At 33.8% G+C, this 20,654-nt stretch overlaps 1 protein-coding gene across 2 annotated transcripts; it reads right to left on the reverse strand.

Annotated features, from left to right (window-relative positions):
- Window positions 1-1,991: 1,991 nt before the first annotated feature.
- Window positions 1,992-19,966, reverse strand: LOC144835980 (uncharacterized). Of its 2 annotated transcripts, XM_078691134.1 has the most exons (4): window positions 19,897-19,966; window positions 14,974-15,732; window positions 5,786-5,978; window positions 1,992-4,969 (listed from the first exon to the last, which is right to left on the reverse strand). In XM_078691134.1, the coding sequence occupies exons 2-4, from the start codon at window positions 15,727-15,729 to the stop codon at window positions 4,023-4,025; spliced, it is 1,896 nt and encodes a 631-aa protein (XP_078547260.1). In that variant the 5' UTR covers window positions 15,730-15,732; window positions 19,897-19,966; the 3' UTR covers window positions 1,992-4,022. The 2 variants fall into 2 exon arrangements, with proteins under 2 accessions (XP_078547260.1, XP_078547261.1); XM_078691135.1 differs by lacking the exons at window positions 14,974-15,732; window positions 19,897-19,966 and adding an exon at window positions 6,411-6,533.
- Between the last annotated feature and the right edge of the window lie 688 nt (window positions 19,967-20,654).

The raw sequence follows: 20,654 nt of genomic DNA on the forward strand, positions 1-20,654 counted from the left end.
ATAATCTGACTGTGCGCTACTACTTTATAACTTCAGCCTTGTTTCCTCAGAACCCTAAAATGTACGCAATCTGGGGCTACTTTTGAGTCAGGCATTTTAGTTACTACAAATGTATAATGTATTGTCAGATCCAGAAAGATAGAGAAAGTAAAGCTTACGTATAGTAGGCCTATTGTTCATGGTTCAAACATTTTTTTTTCTCCGAGGGACTTGAGCATTTCGGTACAGAAGTTTTACTGCTAAATGTTTACAAACCTGCGCAGGCGTACTAATCCATTGCTTCCTCTAAAACGGCTGCCTTTAGCAAATCCAACCATTAGACACCCCGGATTGGATATCAAAAATCATTGTTTTAGTTCTGTATAATATGACGCTATATAGATTAATCAATTCGGGTCCGATTCCGTTATTTTTGTACTTTCCTCAACGAACTTATTTTTTTTTCTTTTGTATAATAGAAATGGTTAATGATATGCACTTTACTCCTTTTTTGTATGGCAAGCTACATAGTTAACTCTCTAAAATAATCTATCAATGACAATGTATTCGATTTTTTTAAAAAGGTAGATGAGAATCTAAATAGACATGATTTTGCCAACGGCGACATGTCATTTTTCTTCTTTAATATATCACTAGAAAAAGAAAGAAGAAGAAGAATTGATAAATCACCGTGTAGTCGTGTTAAGCTATACGTGCTTTCGTATAGTGTAATTCGATGTCGGTGACATAACAAAGAGACGCGCACGCACAAAAATAAATGCTATATTATCAACTTTGTACGCACCTGTTTTTTCTCCACTTGTGATTGTACTTACGGTATGTATTATCGTACGCATGCGTAGAGAAGAATAATTGTATTTATTTATTTATTTATTTTTATTTTCATATCTTTAAAAACCACCACACATTTAAACAAAAGCAAAATAAAAAGAATAATTTTATCATTAGTATACAACTAGAATATTAGGCAACTAATAATAAGCCAGGTGTGGTGCTTTATTTGGTCAGTCCGTTTAAATTATTTGTCGATCCAGAGAAGATAAATTTACTCTTCCCTGTAATTTTACTCTTCCCTGGTCGATCTGAAGTGGTTGAATATGTCCTGCTTTCGAATAGGTATATTTTGGTTCAGAAACAACACATTATTTTGAACACAACGGAATTACGAAGTGTACAAGTTACAAACTATGTGTACACGTACCTCACAAAGTGAAAAACTCACAAATGGAAAATTGTTTTTTCTGTGTAAAATATTTTAAAATGAGATAGATGATAATGATCATGTATAATGAAAGTAAATATGTTATAACGAGGCTTGGAAACAAAAAGGTTATTTAGAGCACATGTTTTTGTATTAACTTTTCAAACTTTCTTTTGTAAGTGTATAGAAAATAGTGAAAAAAGGAGGTAATACGGAATTCAAAAATGTTACTGATGAAGGATGTTATGATTGTGTGTAATGACATGAAAGATAATATGAATGTGAATAAAAGTGATGTTTACGCCACAAAAGAGGAAAAAAATATGTGTACACCTACCACGGGCCATGTGACTCACATTATAGTTGAAATAAGCAAGAATGGCTTTATGTGTGCCATGTTCCCTTTTCGACCATATTTACGACGAATGCCAATGTTTAATTGTGTTTCTTAATAATCTTGGTTCGTAGGCGGCATGTGCAGACGATCTGTTGCTTCCATGTCACATCGTGCAACAATGACGTAAGCCAAATATCAATCATATGACATCAAATCTAATTTATAAATTACATCAACAGATATGAATGTCATTTCTTGTATTAGTATTCAGCTACTCTTCCAAAGCTTTCACCGACGACGTCAGCGATTGATTTCGTATCCGATAACAACCCCACACGGACCGAGCAATTAGAAGCAAAAAAAACACAAAGCAAAATGTCAACAAAAAAGAATTAGGTTATGTGTTTGTTTTAATTTTCTTTACTCAGATATCTTAACCGTATACACATCTCTTATTGTACAGTTATAATGATATCTAAAATTAAATGAATATTAATTATGATTATTAATATGTACAACTTTAAAGACAATCATCATAGTTTGATTTCCAATCAAACATTTAGAATTATAAAGGTAGGAAAATAACACGCGTTAAAAATCTTAATTGCGTACAAACGTACGTGGACGTTCATCAAAGTGCATCCTTTTAAGTTAATTTCAGTTCAGTTCAACTATGCTCTAGATCTAGTTGGAAACAATAATACTGATTTTAATATCCTTAATGAATTTTGATCTTTAGCCAATAGATATCCGAGATGAGGCAACATCTTATTGCTAGGTCTATTAATAAATAAGTGTATTATTTTGGTATCGTTAGAAACAACATCATGAGGCTAAACTCTGATTGGTTCATTCATAATGAAACAACATTCCTTTGTCGTAAATCTATTCACGTTTTATTGTGAATATTTACTATATTAGCAGGCTTATCTTAGGAGAACGCTAACAGTATGTAATAATACAATAGAGCCTCTATTAAACGCCCTGAGCCCCAAATAAAAGGTGCCCTCTCTGATAAGGTTGTTTTTTTTTTGTTTTTTAACCATATTTAATGAGAGTGATCCATCCAGCTATAGCTGATCATTAGGGACCCTCAGAGGTTCACAAGACAAACATATACACAAGATGTTCTACATAAACAAAGTCTTATTACAAGTCTTTGGGAGTGGAGTAATTTGGTCCTTAGAAAAAATCCTGACATGTGACGGGACTTGAACCCAGGACCCTTGGAGTGGTAGCCAAGCATCATAACCACCAAGTCACAACCCCACTCCTGAATAGAGGTTGTACATAGTTTCAGAGAAAATTGAACATTCACTCTATAACATATGCTACTTAATAGAGGTGTTCCTTGTATATGAGTGTCCAAAAGGAGGGATTTATACTGTATATGAATATATATTTGTTCAAAATGTTACTTGTTCTTGTCAATTGATCTGTGGCGAATGTAAGAATGGAAGGGGTACCGGGGTGACATGTTTAATGATAAGATAATCATGGAGGGGATATGGGTACAATCTACAGTGTTTCGAAATACTTTTTTAAAAAACTCCAAGATAAAATAGGTTGCATGCTTATGTAGGCCTAGTACAGCAAGTTGAGTTAATGATTAACAAATTACCTCATCGATAAAATTAACATTCTATACTGAATGATGTTGCGTGTTAACAAAAAAAACACGTTATTGAAGAGATATGGAGATACATAAAACATGGGGAGATATATTAATGTTGCAAAGCTGTAGAATAGATGCCAGAAGTAGGCCATATTTTTATTTCTTCTTATGACATATTTTATTCATTTTAACGTCGTAGCTTTATAATCGTAATTCAATTTTTCCTCGTAGTTTCATCAACAATGCTTCCAGAATGTATGTGTGTATGTATTCATTCTGAGCCGCTTTCATCAATGTATATATTGGAAGTTGACAAGTATAAGTTGGCAAGAACGAAATGCTGAAAGATTAAAACTTATAAACATGGTTATGGTTGTCTTGTATGGAAATATTTTAGAGTAAAATGATGTTATTAGGAATATATCCCATACTTTATAGATATTTTATTTCATCTTCACGTCATTTTTTCCAATGGTTTCATCAACATTGCTTCCAGAAATTCTAATTTCCTTGTTTCATCTCAGTATTGAACGTTTGCTCGCTTAAGTAGTTGGCAAGAACTTACGAAATTTAGAAAATGTAAAACTTGTTATGATTGTTTTATATAGATATTTTTTCGGGTAGATCGATTTTATTATTATTCTATCATTTATGAGAAACTTTATTTCATTTTCATGTAAGTTTTCCTCATGGTTTCTTCAACAATGCTTCCATGATTTCTCATTTACTGAGTACCGGAACAGCTAGCGTCCATCTCTACAAAAATTGAAAGTTGACCACAACCAGCGTTTTGTTTCAGTGAGCCTATCCCGGACGACACTTTCGATTTACAGTTCATGGAGATTTAATTTAAGATTTATTGTCATTTTTCAAACAAATATAACATTGTCACTATTTGTAGAGCTGCTCGAATTATTCACATTGGCTTCCTTGCGAGATTCGCGAAATTTCTCCCTCATTTCTCTAGCTGATATTTTCACCGATGTATCATTTTCACTACTTGATAGATATCCATCAATTGAAGGTAACATACCTTTTTTGTTGTCCATTTGTTGTGTATCAGATTTTTTTTGTTTTAATTCCTTTGTTTGTATATCTGTTTTACTTTTCGTGGTGGTTGATTGCTTTGATTGGTTCGACTTGAGGATTCCTACCAATCCATTGTATGATGGAAGTATCTCTTCTGGTATGTCGTAAAGACTGCTAGAACCAACATCAGCAGTCACATCTGTTTGTTGTTCTTCAGTTTGTAGTGAACCAGGAGATGTTGATGTGTACGTTTCCATATGTGTCACGTCTATCTCTTTATGATCAATACGATGTGAACCATTTTCAGAACTCTGTATTCTACTCTCTTGTGTATCGTTTTGGTTACTTGATTGTTTGCTCTTCCGATAACGTTCTTTTGCTCTTCGTATTTTCTCATCGTTTGAGGATTTCCTTTTGTGGCGTCTGTGATTATCTCTACTTTGCCTGTTGCCAGACGCTCTACTCGTTGAATCTTGAGAATTCCGATTGTTTTTTGTATGACTAGTATGACCTTTAACCTCTTTTTCATTTTCGTAGGCTTCATTTTCAAACGTCGATTCCTCTTTTTCGTATTCCTCCTGATCCACCACCACGAAACCATCATCATTGGGAATGATTAGACTGTTCATCTGGTTCAAACCAGATAGCGATTGATGTAGAACGAGCCCGGTCTTTGCTTCTTCTTCCCACGTGTCGCTGACGTCACATATCGAGGAATGAAATTCAATTTTATTTTCTGTTGGTGGAACATTATCTAGTGAGTCCAATGTTTCTTGTCTGGGAACAACTGGAACACAATAATATAAAGAGCATATTATTATAACAACTCATAAGTTTAGCTCCAAAAAACGACCATGGGGTTCCAGTGTACTGTTTGGTAGTAGACACTACGAATGCAACACTAGCAAGGTAAGGAATACCAACAGCTTGAAACATTCAAGCACGTTTTTCCCACTAGCGACGCAACGCTAGGACGTAACGCAACGTAAGTGATTTGACCAATCACAAGCGATGGATTATTCCGACAGTGGCTTGTCATTGGTCAACTCGCTTGTGTGTTGTGCGTACGACGTCCTTGCGTTGCGTCTCTAGTGGGAACCACGCTTTAACAACCATTTAGATTCAGCTGTATTCATATAATAGGGGTTTTTTTATGGCTTATTATTGCCGTGCCAGCTTCGAAACTGGAGCAGTTGTGAAAGGCCCTTTGGTTTGGTTGATGGGGGATAATTATGTGTATAAAGCTTACATATTGTCTAGACATTAAATTATACAATAATCCATAATACGTAATGTATAATATAGTTATTATTGTATTATTAATTATAATTAAAATCTATTCAACTTACACAATGTTGTTGCTGAAGATATTAGTTATCAGTTTAATATTTAATTTGCTATTAACGAGTTCGTGTATTCATCAATAACGTATAGATGCTTTTCTTTGAATCATATAAATATCAATATGAACGGTAATTATGCCCATTAGGTCTTGAATAAAAAAAAAATAATTTCTTTATTTTTCAATTTTTATAACTTAAATTTTGACTTTAATGGCCGCCCATAGATAATGTAGTACTGTAATGATAAACACAAATCTTACATCGATCACGTTCTGATTTCTCTACCATGAGGCAGCCAAGGTTGCCGAGGCAACGGATGTATCCTTTTCTGTATCGGTCGCAAACCACGCCCATTAATATAGGGTTGATGACGTAACCAATTAATGTGCACCATTGGATAACGATTGGCATCCACGTTGTTACGGCATTGGCCAAAGAGTATAGATTGACAATCTGAAAACAGGAAACAAGAAGAAATGTTGAGTTATGTTGATATAGACAATAATGATTTGGTGCAAATATAAATGTTTTTAAACATTTTTCAAAATTTCGGTTGGTCCGTAAACACTAACTCATATTTATATTTTTTTCCTTATTTTGACAGTGGATATTAATACTTGGAGGCAAATATAAATGTTTTTACAAATTTTTCAGCATTTTTTAACATTTTCAGCAATTTCAGTCGGTTGGTCGGTCGGTAGGTCGGTCGGTCAGTAAACACTAACTCAAATTTGCGCACGCGACTGCAGCTTGTTCTCTGCCAATTTATGTGAATATCTCTCTCATTTGAATAGTCGAGTGGCGATAGAAAATGAATTTCGTTTATACATCGACCTAAAGTGACCATCTTTATTATAAACAGTGAATATAGACCAAACACCTGACCTTCAGTAAGTTATAGCAAAAACATTATGCGTCCTGGTAGGCTGTTTACGTTCTGCTTTGAACGTCAAATGTTCTGTTCACTAGGCATACTATTTCAATACCGTTTTCCAAAAGACAAAAAATGGTGTGTGGCAATATGATATAAAGGACGTTTATTTTTAAATGGAAAAAACATGTAAATAAACCGGTCACCATGGAGATATTAATCAGTAGATGGATGCTGGTTTTTAATGAAAAGCTTGAATATATTTTTGATTACGTTGTACCTGCCATATTTTTATATTATTTTTATTTATTGTATAACTAATGGTAGTCATAATGCTTAGAATTATGAGTAGATATAATAATAATGCCTTTATGAAAGGGTATATATATATATATCTATGTATTATGCTGTAGGCCTTTAGATAACGAACTTACATTAGGTTTTTAATTTTTTTTAAGGCGAATTTTCATTTTTTTGACTTTTTATTTCAACAAATCCACAAGCAAGTTGAACTTAAAAATATTTTATTATCATGCTTATAAATATCAACATAACTAGAAAAATATGCATTTTTCTTACATAAAACAAAAGAAAATTAGACAAGTTTTCATTCAAGAACTAAAAGGAAAACTATATTCTGCCTTTGATGAAAATAATATTTTGACACGTCCAATCAAATGACGTCATGATTAGTAAGAGAAATAACATCGTGACGATGGAACGATTAAAAACTGTTTTTTTATTTATTATTTATTTATCTTGATTGAAACAAATAAATAAATAAATTAATTATTGATTGTTATTGTTCTTATGCATCATGACGTCAATAGGATTTCTTTTTAATGTAATTTTTATCAAAGACCTATATCATCGATCGTTATCGTCTTAGTGAGTGAAAAAGAGGAGTGTGAATCTCAGGAAATGGGTCAGGATTGAACCAATGCAATCTAACTACAGGACACTGAGCTCGCATTGCCAAGATATGATGAACTCGTAACAGTCCTTTGATCTTATGTCTGGCTGCATGCGCCAAATACCAACAGTACTGGGTCATAAGTGCCAGCACCATGTTTGTAGAAAACCACATCTGCTCGTTCTACGAACTACAACGTAAGGTGGTGTTTGGCATGTTGTGCAGGTTGGGGAGGACAGACAATATTTTCACAAAATGTATTTATGAATTTGCTTTTCCTTCATCCAATCTACATGGTAGATGGATGAAGCTATTGTTCTAACCACGTGACTATGTGGCGTAGGTTTTTTTTTATATATCTATATATATATATATTTTTGTTATATTTATAATAATGTACTACACTTATTTGTTTTTGAGCTATGGAGAATTTTTTTTTTCCGAAATAAAAGATGAATGAATGAATGTACTATGTACAGTACATTCTTCGCGCGGTACCTGTTAAGGGAACTGGTCGTGTCGCAGTCACAGATAAACCCTTTGATCACCGGAACTCAGCATCCTCCATAGATTTACTTGATTCAACCTTTGGATGGGATGTCTACACGCATCAACGATCGCTTGGCCTTTGTTTAACGGACGATAAACTACACTATATCATAAATGGCAATGAAATATTTTAATATGTCTGAGGAAGATTAATAAAACATCAAACGCCCACGAGTGAATGCTACAAGAAGATCAATCTATTAATTTCAGAATAATAGTTAATACTCAAGATGAATGCATTAGAGCATTGATATGTGTTATTTGGAAACAAGCCTCTGGGCTTAAAGGGCCATCCCCTGTTTTCCATGCTTATTTTCTTGTCTAGTCTTGTATATTTATATTTAATGTTTCTCTTTTTATTTCATTTACATTATACTGTTTTTTATATTTGTACTGTATTTGGAAAGCAATAAATATTACTTACTTACTTATTTCCAAATAATTATGCCTATCATTTCTAGAAAGGGCTTGTAACATTCAAGAGACTTTAATTCTAAAGATTGGTTCCCAGTCCATCGCGCCATGATTGGTCAAATTAGCTCTGTCTACAAACTAGTTTGACAAAAAAAAGTGTTATGTGCCCATATATGGTAGATATGCTTAAATATGGTAGTGATATGACATCACATTTTTTGTCACATAATGTTTCATAGTGTAGCCAGAGATTTAAAACAATATTTTAACTTGTCGAATTATGTTTAACGTCGCGTAAAATACGAACGCTCGGAAACGCCTTATGTTATAGTCACAGCGTATACCGCCACTGTAATTGACGTGATCTAATTATTTCTTATTATTTGAATGAAAAAAACCAATCAGTAAACGCTTACCGAGAGTTTATAATGTCTTACAAAAATGATAAACCGTTGATCACGTGGTCGGAAAAGAACATAATCCCAACATAATCCGTAGATTTGGATGGAAAGTTTAAAAAAGAAATGTAGATTAGAACTCATCATCAGAACGAGATGATCCGCGCTCCTGACAACATTTTAAGTATTCAGTCTTACGGTGCCTCCTGTGTGGCGTAATACCTTTGGATTTAATATTAAATCCAGCTGCACATAACAGGTAGCTGAACCAAACATTGAATTATTCTGACCAATTTTTTAAAGATGTCGAATTTAGATTTTAATCAGCCGGTTTATGTTTTAAATCCAAAGCATAAAATCTTTTGTATTTAAAAATAACTTGTGCAAAGCCATCACTTGTCATGGACTGGTTCACACGATGTCCATCGATGATCAGAACATTACATTACATAAGGAGCATTACTATATACAATATTATATACATTATAATTGGTTTAAGCTTGGTTCCCACGCAACGCAAAGATACAGGCGCGACGCAAGTGAGTTGACCAATCACAAGCGACAGTTCGGATGATCCATTGCGTCATGATTGGTACGGTCAAAGTACTAAATGCTTGGTTCCCATTAGGACGCAACGCAAGGACGTACACGCAACACAAGCGAGTTGACCAATGACAAGCGACAACTCGAATAATCCATCGCTAATTGTGATTGGTCAAATCACTTACGTCGCGTTACGTCCTTACGTTACGCCTCTAGTGGGAACCAAGCATTACAGTGAGCTTATGTCCTTGCGTTGCGTTTAAAGGATGTATATGTAAAAAAACAATTGTGTTGAATATACAATTTTAATGTAACATAATAGTTATCCACTTTAATCAAAAATGGGATTGAAAAAAAATGTATTTACCTGAAAAACTGTAATTTTAAGCAAAAAATGGTCAAATTGGCTTCCAGCCAATGAGAGTTTGGTTGAATTCAACCATGTACTTATCATTTTATAAGTGAAAACATTTTTTTCTCTGTTTTTTCTACGGTAAGTGATTAACTTTATTAAAACTACAAAATAACTTATTCAAAGTCTGATTTAACTAATCTTCATTTTTCATGTTTTTTCAATACATCTTTAAGTGGGAAACTTTATCCACGGTTCGTAATGTGAGTAGAGGTGTGACATTGGAAAATTCTTAAATTCACCGACTAATATAATTATAATACACACATCGTGAAGCATAGCAGGTGTTATTAAACTGTCTTGTGCCAATAATATGAACAAATTAAGGTTGATTGATCTTCATAATCTACTATACTTGTAATTTAAGCAATTAAACGACGCTTTATTTTGCATTCGGCTCATTTAGAGCTAGAAGAAAGTCAATTAACTATTATCAATATTACACAGTGAACTGCAATAGCCCGCTTTACTACGGGGAGCCATTTGAGACAATTACGATTAAATTTTGTCAACAAAAAACAGCCATTAGCGTTGAACAATTGGTTTATGTTAGTTAAGTTATAGTTAGTTAAGTAAGTTAGTTAGTTACGGTAGCTAATTAGTTAGTTACGGTAGTTAATTAGTTAGTTACGGTAGTTAATTAGTTAGTTACGGTAGTTAATTAGTTAGTTACGGTAGTTAATTAGTTAGTTACGGTAGTTAATTAGTTAGTTACGGTAGTTAATTAGTTAGTTACGGTAGTTAATTAGTTAGTTTACGGTAGTCAATTAGTTAGTTTACGGTAGTCAATTAGTTAGTTACGGTAGTTAATTAGTTAGTTACGGTAGTTAATTAGTTAGTTACGGTAGTTAATTAGTTAGTTACGGTAGTTAATTAGTTAGTTACGGTAGTTAATTAGTTAGTTACGGTAGTTAATTAGTTAGTTACGGTAGTTAATTAGTTAGTTACGGTAGTTAATTAGTTAGTTACGGTAGTTAAGTTAGTTGGTTACGGTAGTTAATTAGTTAGTTACGGTAGTTAAGTTAGTTAGTTACGGTAGTTAATTAGTTAGTTACGGTAGTTAAGTTAGTTAGTTACGGTAGTTAATTAGTTAAAAAGACGGTAGTTAATTAGTTAGTTACGGTAGTTAGTAATTAGTTAAAAAGACGGTATTTTATAAAAAAAAATAGTTTAAAATGGAAACTGAGGAAATTCAGACTAGGCCCTCCACTGACCCACGACAGCCAGTGCAGCGCCTACCAGCACACCGGGAGACGATCCCATACTTTTGTTTAAGTGTATCAAGTTCTTTAACGGGCGCTATAATTTGTACACGGAACCAACGGTTTAAAATTCCATCCGAAGGACGAGGCAATGAGAATAAAGCAAAAAACATGAATCTGCTTATGTTTTTGGTCGATTTAATATTCATACTTTGATACATCGTACCGAATAAACGGCAGCTCACTATTTTATGAAACAAGGCCATATACATGGCTGCAATCGCATGCTCAAGTTAGTGTTTACCGACCGACCGACCGACCAACCGACCGACCGACCAACCGACCGACATAGTGAGCTGTAGAGTCGCGTTGCAGGCGACTAATAATATACCTAATTATACACAGTATATACGTTTCAAATTACCATTATATTGAAATTATATTCAAGTTCATTTGAAGAAGAGATAATGAATAATGTGATATAATATTTACGAGACGCAGAGGAGATAGGAATATTGGAAATACATAAAGCATGACGAGGTTTATTGTGTGATGTTTAAAGAAAAAAACGTCCAACAATAGAGATATAACAACAGTGTCTCGCCAAGATAGATATACAACAAACATGTCCGCCAAGATAGATATACAACAAACATGTCCGCCAAGATAGATATACAACAAACATGTCCGCCAAGATAGATATACAACAAACATGTCCGCCAAGATAGATATACAACAAACATGTCCGCCAAGATAGATATACAACAAACATGTCCACCAAGATAGATATACAACAAACATGTCCGCCAAGATAGATATACAACAAACATGTCCGCCAAGATAGATATACAACAAACATGTCCGCCAAGATAGATATACAACAAACATGTCCGCCAAGATAGATATACAACAAACATGTCCGCCAAGATAGATATACAACAAACATGTCCGCCAAGATAGATATACAACAAACATGTCCGCCAAGATAGATATACAACAAACATGTCCGCCAAGATAGATATACAACAAACATGTCCGCCAAGATAGATATACAACAAACATGTCCGCCAAGATAGATATACAACAAACATGTCCGCCAAGATAGATATACAACAAACATGTCCGCCAAGATAGATATACAACAAACATGTCCGCCAAGATAGATATACAACAAACATGTCCGCCAAGATAGATATACAACAAACATGTCCGCCAAGATAGATATACAACAAACATGTCCGCCAAGATAGATATACAACAAACATGTCCGCCAAGATAGATATACAAGAAACATGTCCGTCAAGATAGATATACAACAAACATGTCCGCCAAGATAGATATACAACAAACATGTCCGACAAGATAGATATACAACAAACATGTCCGCCAAGATAGATATACAACAAACATGTCCGCCAAGATAGATATACAACAAACATGTCCGCCAAGATAGATATACAACAAACATGTCCGTCAAGATAGATATACAACAAACATGTCCACCAAGATAGATATACAACAAACATGTCCGCCAAGATAGATGTACAACAAACATGTCCGCCAAGATAGATATGCAACAAACATGTCCGCCAAGATAGATATGCAACAAACATGTCCGCCAAGATAGATATGCAACAAACATGTCCGCCAAGATAGATATGCAACAAACATGTCCGCCAAGATACAACAAACATGTCCGCCAAGATAGATATACAGCAAAAACATGTCCGCCAAGATAGATATACAACAAACATGTCCGCCAAGATAGATATACAACAAACATGTCCGCCAAGATAGATATACAACAAACATGTCCGCCAAGATAGATATACAACAAACATGTCCGCCAAGATAGATATACAACAAACATGTCCGCCAAGATAGATATACAACAAACATGTCCGCCAAGATAGATATACAACAAACATGTCCGCCAAGATAGATATACAACAAACATGTCCGCCAAGATAGATATACAACAAACATGTCCGCCAAGATAGATATACAACAAACATGTCCGCCAAGATAGATATACAACAAACATGTCCGCCAAGATAGATGTACAACAAACATGTCCGCCAAGATAGATATACAACAAACATGTCCGCCAAGATAGATATACAACAAACATGTCCGCCAAGATCTCTAAAGCTTCTTTAGAGCAGGGAGGTATAAATACCTCCCTGTTTAGAGATTGTATTTTGAAACTACGGAAGCCCGTTCGGGTCACTAGTTATAATTATATTTTAAGAGCTGTTATCTTGCGGTCGCCAGTGGCCCAAACTGGCTTCCATATGAAAAAAAAATCGATCCTTCATACATGACTATATGAATGTATAATGATTTTATTTATTTAATATAATATTTAATTATAAATCAACCATTACTACCATTAATTAGGTTACGGGTATACTATTTATTTATTAAAATGTAACATTTCTTTGACACCGTAAGTGTTAATGAAGCGTTTACATGCCTTATCTGTTGATTAATAAATTTAATTTTACAAGAATTTGCAATTTAGGTCAATTACAGAAGGAGAATCGCGTCAAACAATCAACTTTAAATATATAGAAAATTGTATATTAAAAATGATCGACCCTGGACTGTTACGAATAAAATATTAAAATAATAATATAATATAATAATATTAATAAAATTAAATAATATGAAGCTAACCTTTGACATTGTAAATGCTGTTTCAGAGAGGTGGTAATGCTTTTTAAATGATTTTATATCTTTCTGTAAAATATCGGTTAACTTACTGCGCATGCGTTATATAGTTAACAATAATGGTAATAATCTATAGTTGTAAACGTTGGTTCCCACTTTTGGACGCAACGACGACTATGCTCAATGCAATGAGTTGACCAATCACAAGCGACAGTTCAGATTGTCCATCGCGTCGTGATTGGTCAAATTGCTTGCGTTGCGCTGATGTCTGCGCTGCGTCAAATGGCAACCCAGGTTTACTGTTAACCACTCGGTTACTGTGCAATAGAAGAAAATATGTGATTTCGAGAGATATTACCAGAGGCACTAAAAACACGCATTGTATATACGTGTATAAACTGTACTTTAATTTAAATCCGTCGCACGATTTGCAAGCCTTTAAGACATTACATTATCTTGGAACTGTATAACTCTCTCCATTCATGATCGAAGTTGACCGTACAATATTTGAATCCACTCCCGGCCTACCGCACAATTTTAGACCACCGTACAATTACGGTGCTTCCAACTACAGTATCTCATATGAAATACATTTGTTGGTGCTTAGTAATGTATTACATATATTATTAGTTTTACTGTAAGTAGGCCTAGGTTAAACTAAGGTGGTTAATACAAGCATGAAGCTATATATTTTATAGCTCCTTGATGTAAATATAAAATGGGTTACTAAGCAACGTCATTGTCTAACATTAACATATACTCTTACTATAATGTACTGTACGTGTACTAAGGTACTAAAGGCTTTCAAACCATGCACTGTACACGTACACTCATAAATGTTTTTTCTACATACGTTCTTTCGGTTTTATGATGATGTTCATGTGTATATGTTGCTATATTATGGTTGGATACTTTACTAATAAAAAAGATCCGTATTAAATTCACAACAAGAGCAACTCCCAGTCCACTAAGAATGCGTACCTGAAGGAGGATAAGGAGGTATGAAAGGAACCGGCCTCGCTACCATAGTAATGCAGAGGCTTAGTACAAGAAGCTCATAGCTCATTCCTCTCACGTTCAGAAACAATACGGGACTCATCTTACCATATGCAACGCTAACAACGCGTTTAATGTAACTAACAACGCGTTTATTGTAACTAACAGAGTGGAGTTGTGGCTTGGTGGTTATGATGCTTGGCTATCACTCCAAGGGTCCTGGGTTCAAGTCCCGTCACATGTCAGGATTTTTTCTAAGGACAAATTAACAACTCCACTCCCAAAGACTTGTAATAAGACTTTGTTTATGTAGAGCATCTTGTGTATATGTTTGTCTTGTGAACCTCTGAGGGTCCCTAATGATCAGCAATTGCTGGATGGATCACCCTCTTTAAATATGGTAAAAAAAAAACAATGTATAAAATCATAAATTCGTATTTAATTAAAATTCTAAATTAATTAAAAATGTTTACCTACCACAAATGGCAGCACGCTGATGACATAATAAACACTAAATATCATGCAGACGATCTTGTTTACTTGGCGGTTTTGCTCTTCCTTTACAACTTTTACCGTCTGCGTTTTTTTGCCAATCTCATCTTCAATTATTATAGTTGGTATATTTGATTCGTTCTGTTGGGTTCGTATAGTATCAACAACCAATGTTCCTACGCACATCACACCTAAAACTAAACTGCCCAAAATGATTATGATTACGCACAGAGAATACACGTAGTTGGGTGTGTAAAGCACAAGACCACACTTCAAATACAGAGCAACTTCAGATTCCCGCCAATTCGACAATCCAATAGCGCCCATTGCCATGCCAAACAACCACATAAATATAGAATTTTTGCAGCTTTGCCTGTTGGTGTTGTGAAGGTGATACGCCCGTGGCCATTTTAAGATCCACACTCGGTCCATAGCGAGATACGTCATATGCAAACTCATCATAATTCGGAAGCTTAGAACGCACCAGACGACCAGTCTGCACGCGGCATTAGAAACTTCGTTCCCGCGTTTTATGTTGATTGTATAGATTAACATGGGGATCATTAGATAAAGTAGCTGTATGAAGACGAAAGAAAATAATAAAACATCCGGGCACTTCCAGTGACTTCTAGACGCGATGGCACACAAGCACATAATAGTCTCTAAACTGCATATTGGAATGACCACTAGCCACGCCACTGCGTGGTCATTCATTATATCCGGTACCACTTGCTGAGACATAACCTGTCGAGAAATTATGATAAATTATTAATTTAATTATGTAAGTACGAGCTAATTGTTTCCATTAGTACACCTTATGCGCGTGTAAGCGTACAATATTATCAATTCATATTGCAAAGATTTATATTTTATAATAAACAATAGACATTTCAAACCCGGAGCTAGCCTTTAACGCTTGTCAACTTTTCTGTTTCCATCAGCAAGCAAATCTCTCAGATCTCATGGTTGGCTTAAGTCTGCTTTGTGTTTCCAAACATAGAAACTCGCTTAACTACTCTATGCATGTGTATCGGCATTATTGTCAACATTACTGCTACAATTCAGAAGGGTACTATTAACATTAAACTAAATTGTAGGTTTTCGTTCCTTCGAATAACACAATCCATCAAATTGATGATGACATGATAAAAATGTTTGACGAAAAAAAGAACACCTACGTAAGATTCTTCTGTGCATGACACAAAATAATTTGTAAATGTCTCAACGGAATTGTTGTTCACAACATGAATGATGTGAGGGTGTAAGTGCATAAAGCGATGCTGACAATTCTAGGGATATTGGACGCGCGCGTTCAAAAGCTGATACAGTTTGTACGCGCGCGGTCAATTGACGATGACAATGGTATGGAACCTTGCACGCGCGCGTTTAAAATCTGTTAAATGTTGTACGCGCGCGTTCAAAATCTGTTAAATGTTGTACGCGCTCGTTTAAACAATGATAAAATGAGACTAATTTGTGTACGCGCGTTGTTTCTTTTCTCAATACAACTGCCAAATTGTGAGGAAATATATGCAGTATTTCTCTGTCGTCCATTTCTGGAAAAGCATCTTCTATTGAATTTAATTTCTTTTGGTCATTTCTCTGATTTATTTTCTTCAAAGGGCAACTTCTTTGTATCTAGTCATGCATACACATCAAATTTAATTAATTGTGTATTTGTAATTCACTTTGTATTGTGCATTTATACTCATGGGTGAAGTAGATGAATTTAGATTACTCAATTCAAGGACGCAATGTAATTCTCCATCTCAAGTCGACATCTAATCATATTTTTAACAAAGATGAAGAAGTTAAAAAATTAATGTATTCAACCTTATGTGTAGCCTAGGGTAGTAGTAGGCCTAGCCTGTAAATGCTCATAATGTAGTCTGTACTGAAATCAATCCTACCCGTGATACGCCCTATACTAGACTGAATACAGCTAACCTCGAATTTCACTCGAAATGTACACGCGAGTATTGTGCGTGTTATAGTACTCATGAGTAACAGTAGCGTTATATTTTGTATTTTATTTTAGAATTCTGAAATGCAACCATTAAGTTGATATAGCTGTGTCGATTTGTCAATCGATCAAGTTGGTCTACAGATCTGTTGGTTTTTTTTGTGTGTATAATTATCATTTTAACAATGTATCTTTCTTTTATAATTTATTCCGAGATCTGTACGGTTTTATGATAATCTTATACCACCCGCGAGTTTCACTTCGACGCATTTGAGTTCGTGACTCTATTATAAGGTATTGGCAGTAGGCAATACTGAAGTTGTATTTTCAATCATAAGCTGTTTGAAAGCCAGGAATAAAATAGCTGTTGTTTGATTTGTTTTCCTAGGATTGACATTTATTAACATAAAAGGGGGGGCTCCGTATTCAAATTTTTTAAATTATAAATATCGATAACAACTCCACTTTTTGTTTCGTCGGTGGTAAAGCAAAACAACCATTTTTAAAATTTAAAGTGGTGACTTTTTGTAATGTTAATAAGATGAATTCACTAATAAATAATCTATAATTTATATAATTTAATTGATATAAATTGAAAGAACAATCAATTTTACACAGAAAAATATTTTTTTTTATTGAAATGGTTATCCACTAAGCGTCTGTCATTGGCCGTGTTTCCGCAGCCAAAAATTAACCGATAATTAACCGATAAACTGTCTGTGGAAACGAGCTATAACCGATTCCTCTCAGCCATTAAGAATCAGTAGAAATCATATCTTATGTGAAAAGTCATTGAGCACCACTTTTTGAAAAAGATACTTATTTTACTGATGCTTGTTCTGCTTTACCGCTGACGAAAAATTAGTGGGGTTATTATCAATGTTGTTGCAAATGTTTATATTGAAAATGAACAATAGACATGTTGTACCCGGAGCCCCCCTTTAAATCTCTTCCTCTAATATTACAAAATGCACTATATACTGTAGTCTGGGTTCCAGACAGAGTTTTGTCTTAATATTAGTAAAAAGATAATATTTTGGCACATATGGCGTTTCATACGTATACTACTTGATTTTGGTTTCAGACAAAAATCGAAATAAAAACAAATTAATAAAAAAAAAGACAATGAATACATTGGGGCAAGTCTATATATACTGTTGTAATTGTTTTTCCAAATCTTAGGCATACGAAAGTAACACATCGGATATGAAAACTATGACTCTCGATTTGTTTTACGTTTGAATTATATCTTTTAAAACCCAAGGCTGCATTATAGTTTTAGTTTACATCTTACGAAAGTAGAAACTTACGTGTCGGAAATGAAAACCATAGCTTTTTGACTTCTTCGTATATACAGAAATAAAAACACTTCAGTTTTATTTTACATCGTATACGAAAGTAGAAAATGACATGACTGAAATAAAAAGCAGGACCTATATTTTGAATCACTCGACGGGTTGAATTGGCTTTAATATTCTTCAATGTTACGAACAATTATAGGTTTACTGTATTTTTTCTTTCTTAGAAATAAATAGATTTTGTCGTATTTAGTTTTTCATTAAATAAAAAGAAATAATTATAAACCTGTAACAATGATCCGATCCTCTGTGTATACTGTATCTCCACATGGTATAATAATGTCCAGAGTATCATAGGCAAATTCTGTAATATAGTGTCACATATCTTGTCATGTCCTATGATACAGGTATTATGTATCACATGATTTGCCTGTGATACTTTACAAATTATATACAGTACAGAAAATACTACTGCCTTAATGACATTCGCTATTTCTTATAATGTTTGTAATGAATGGATTGAATAAAATGAGTTTCTTAGTTCATGACAAAACCGAAGACATGTTATTTTGACGGAAACGATGTTTTCAAACGAACAAGAAAGAAAAGTGGCTTGAGGCCTAATGTTATTCGATAACAGTGGATATCCAGTTAATGTTAGGAGGTATGTGGTATGAGCCTGTTGCAGTCAGCAGACACGATAATGCGTTGTGTTTATTGTCGCTAGACATGATACAGTACAAGAATTGGCTTGCCTTTTACTATAAATTCCCATTATAGTTTTTCCTATTTTGACAATACTTTTTTACTCCAATTTTGATACGATTATAAAAATGATAATTAAGATAAGGCAATTGGAATTTGATAAAGAATAAAACAATATTATGATGATGATAATGATAAAAAATAAATAAAAAATTATGATTCATATCATACTGAAAGGAAGATGATGATAAGTGATCTTTCTCATTAGTTTTCCCTCTAAAAACACTTATGATTATTAAAATGATTAAGATGAGGAATGAAACAATGATTGTGAAGGTTATTATTATTATGATTGAAATAATTATGTTTAATTTGACAATATGATAATGAAAGGAAGATGATTATAAATGATATAATGATGAACATCTTAATGATAGTATGATAGCAATAGGCTAAAGATGAGATTATATTTGGTATAAATATGATTTAAAAATTATGATGATGGTAATAACGATAAGAAAAAATGACAATTACTTTTCAATATATAACACGATGGAATGATAATGATGACAATTTATATTTAAATATAATAATACGCTGCGTAGAAATAGATTATTAGATTAGTAGCATGCAAATAGTCTAAAATAAAGTAATGCACACGATACTGCAGTAATAAACAGTGTATCACTACTCCTATTAATTTCAAACGGCTATTGTTATTATGATTATAATTGCAAATATTCTCTCTTAAAAAACATAATTTAAACAAATTGCTTCGGTTCTATCCAATTTATTGATATTATAATATAACTAGTATATTTTATCACGATTTATTTATACCGTTCAGCCCGGTAGCCTACTATAATTCTGTCTAAATCAGGAAAGAGTGAATGCATGTATTTCACTCTTCCGTGGTTTAAACCAAACTGTGTACATACTTACCGGTTTGTTCTGTCGATGTCTTCCGGTAGATAGAAGAATTCGCTTGTTGCTTTTAACAGTGAGCTACAAGCCACGACAGTTAAAATATTAATTTCACGTCTTTTGGTCACAGACTGGCAAACACAAAACAGTGAAATGGCAACGCATGCGCAGTAGAAGCACACGCAGGTAGTTAATCGATCGAAACCATAATTGATGAATCTATTACATTGAAGATATACAGTGTGCATGATTGTGAAATTATTATAAGAACACGCGATCTTTGGATGAATTGTGTTACATTTTTTAAAAGTCTAGTTTCTGGTGCTAAATTTAAACTTCGGCATGTTAATTAAAGGCCTACAACATCCTTCGCTCGATTGTTTATCACAATTTTTATTGATAAAGCACACGCACGCCAATAATTTGTGGATTATAAAAATAAATAATGTATAAGTATATAGAACCATTCATTTAAAAATAAACACAATGTAAATTAAATATTCTTGAATTTCACAAATTGGTTTGTTGGCAACAAAAACATATTCTCTGAAAAGCTGTGAAAACAAAATAGGCTACGAATACTGAAGATCTTCCCTGCATGCTATTACTCTCGCCTCCTAAACATAACATTATTACCGAAAATTCAGTTGTTCGACTCGACTGGCTTTATCAATCTTTTTGATGGAACACCAAGATAGTTAATATCAAGATTTATAAAAGAAAACTTGAAAAAGGTTATTTATTAAGGTTATTTTGAAAACGGACCGAAGCATTTA

Source organism: Antedon bifida, chromosome 2 (assembly GCF_963402885.1).
Source record: "Antedon bifida chromosome 2, ecAntBifi1.1, whole genome shotgun sequence".
Classification (NCBI taxonomy): Eukaryota; Metazoa; Echinodermata; class Crinoidea; order Comatulida; family Antedonidae; genus Antedon; species Antedon bifida.

What these genes read in the sequence shown, in the direction of transcription:
- LOC144835980 (XM_078691134.1), bottom strand. Translation starts at nt 15,729, where the DNA reads ATGTCTCAGCAAGTGGTACCGGATATAATGAATGACCACGCAGTGGCG. An exon ending in TCAGCGTGCTGCCATTTGTG is followed by an intron (nt 5,979 to 14,973) that starts GTAGGTAAACAT and finishes TCCTGTTTTCAG; the next exon opens with ATTGTCAATCTATACTCTTT. An exon ending in GAAATCAGAACGTGATCGAT is followed by an intron (nt 4,970 to 5,785) that starts GTAAGATTTGTG and finishes ATTGTGTTCCAG; the next exon opens with TTGTTCCCAGACAAGAAACA.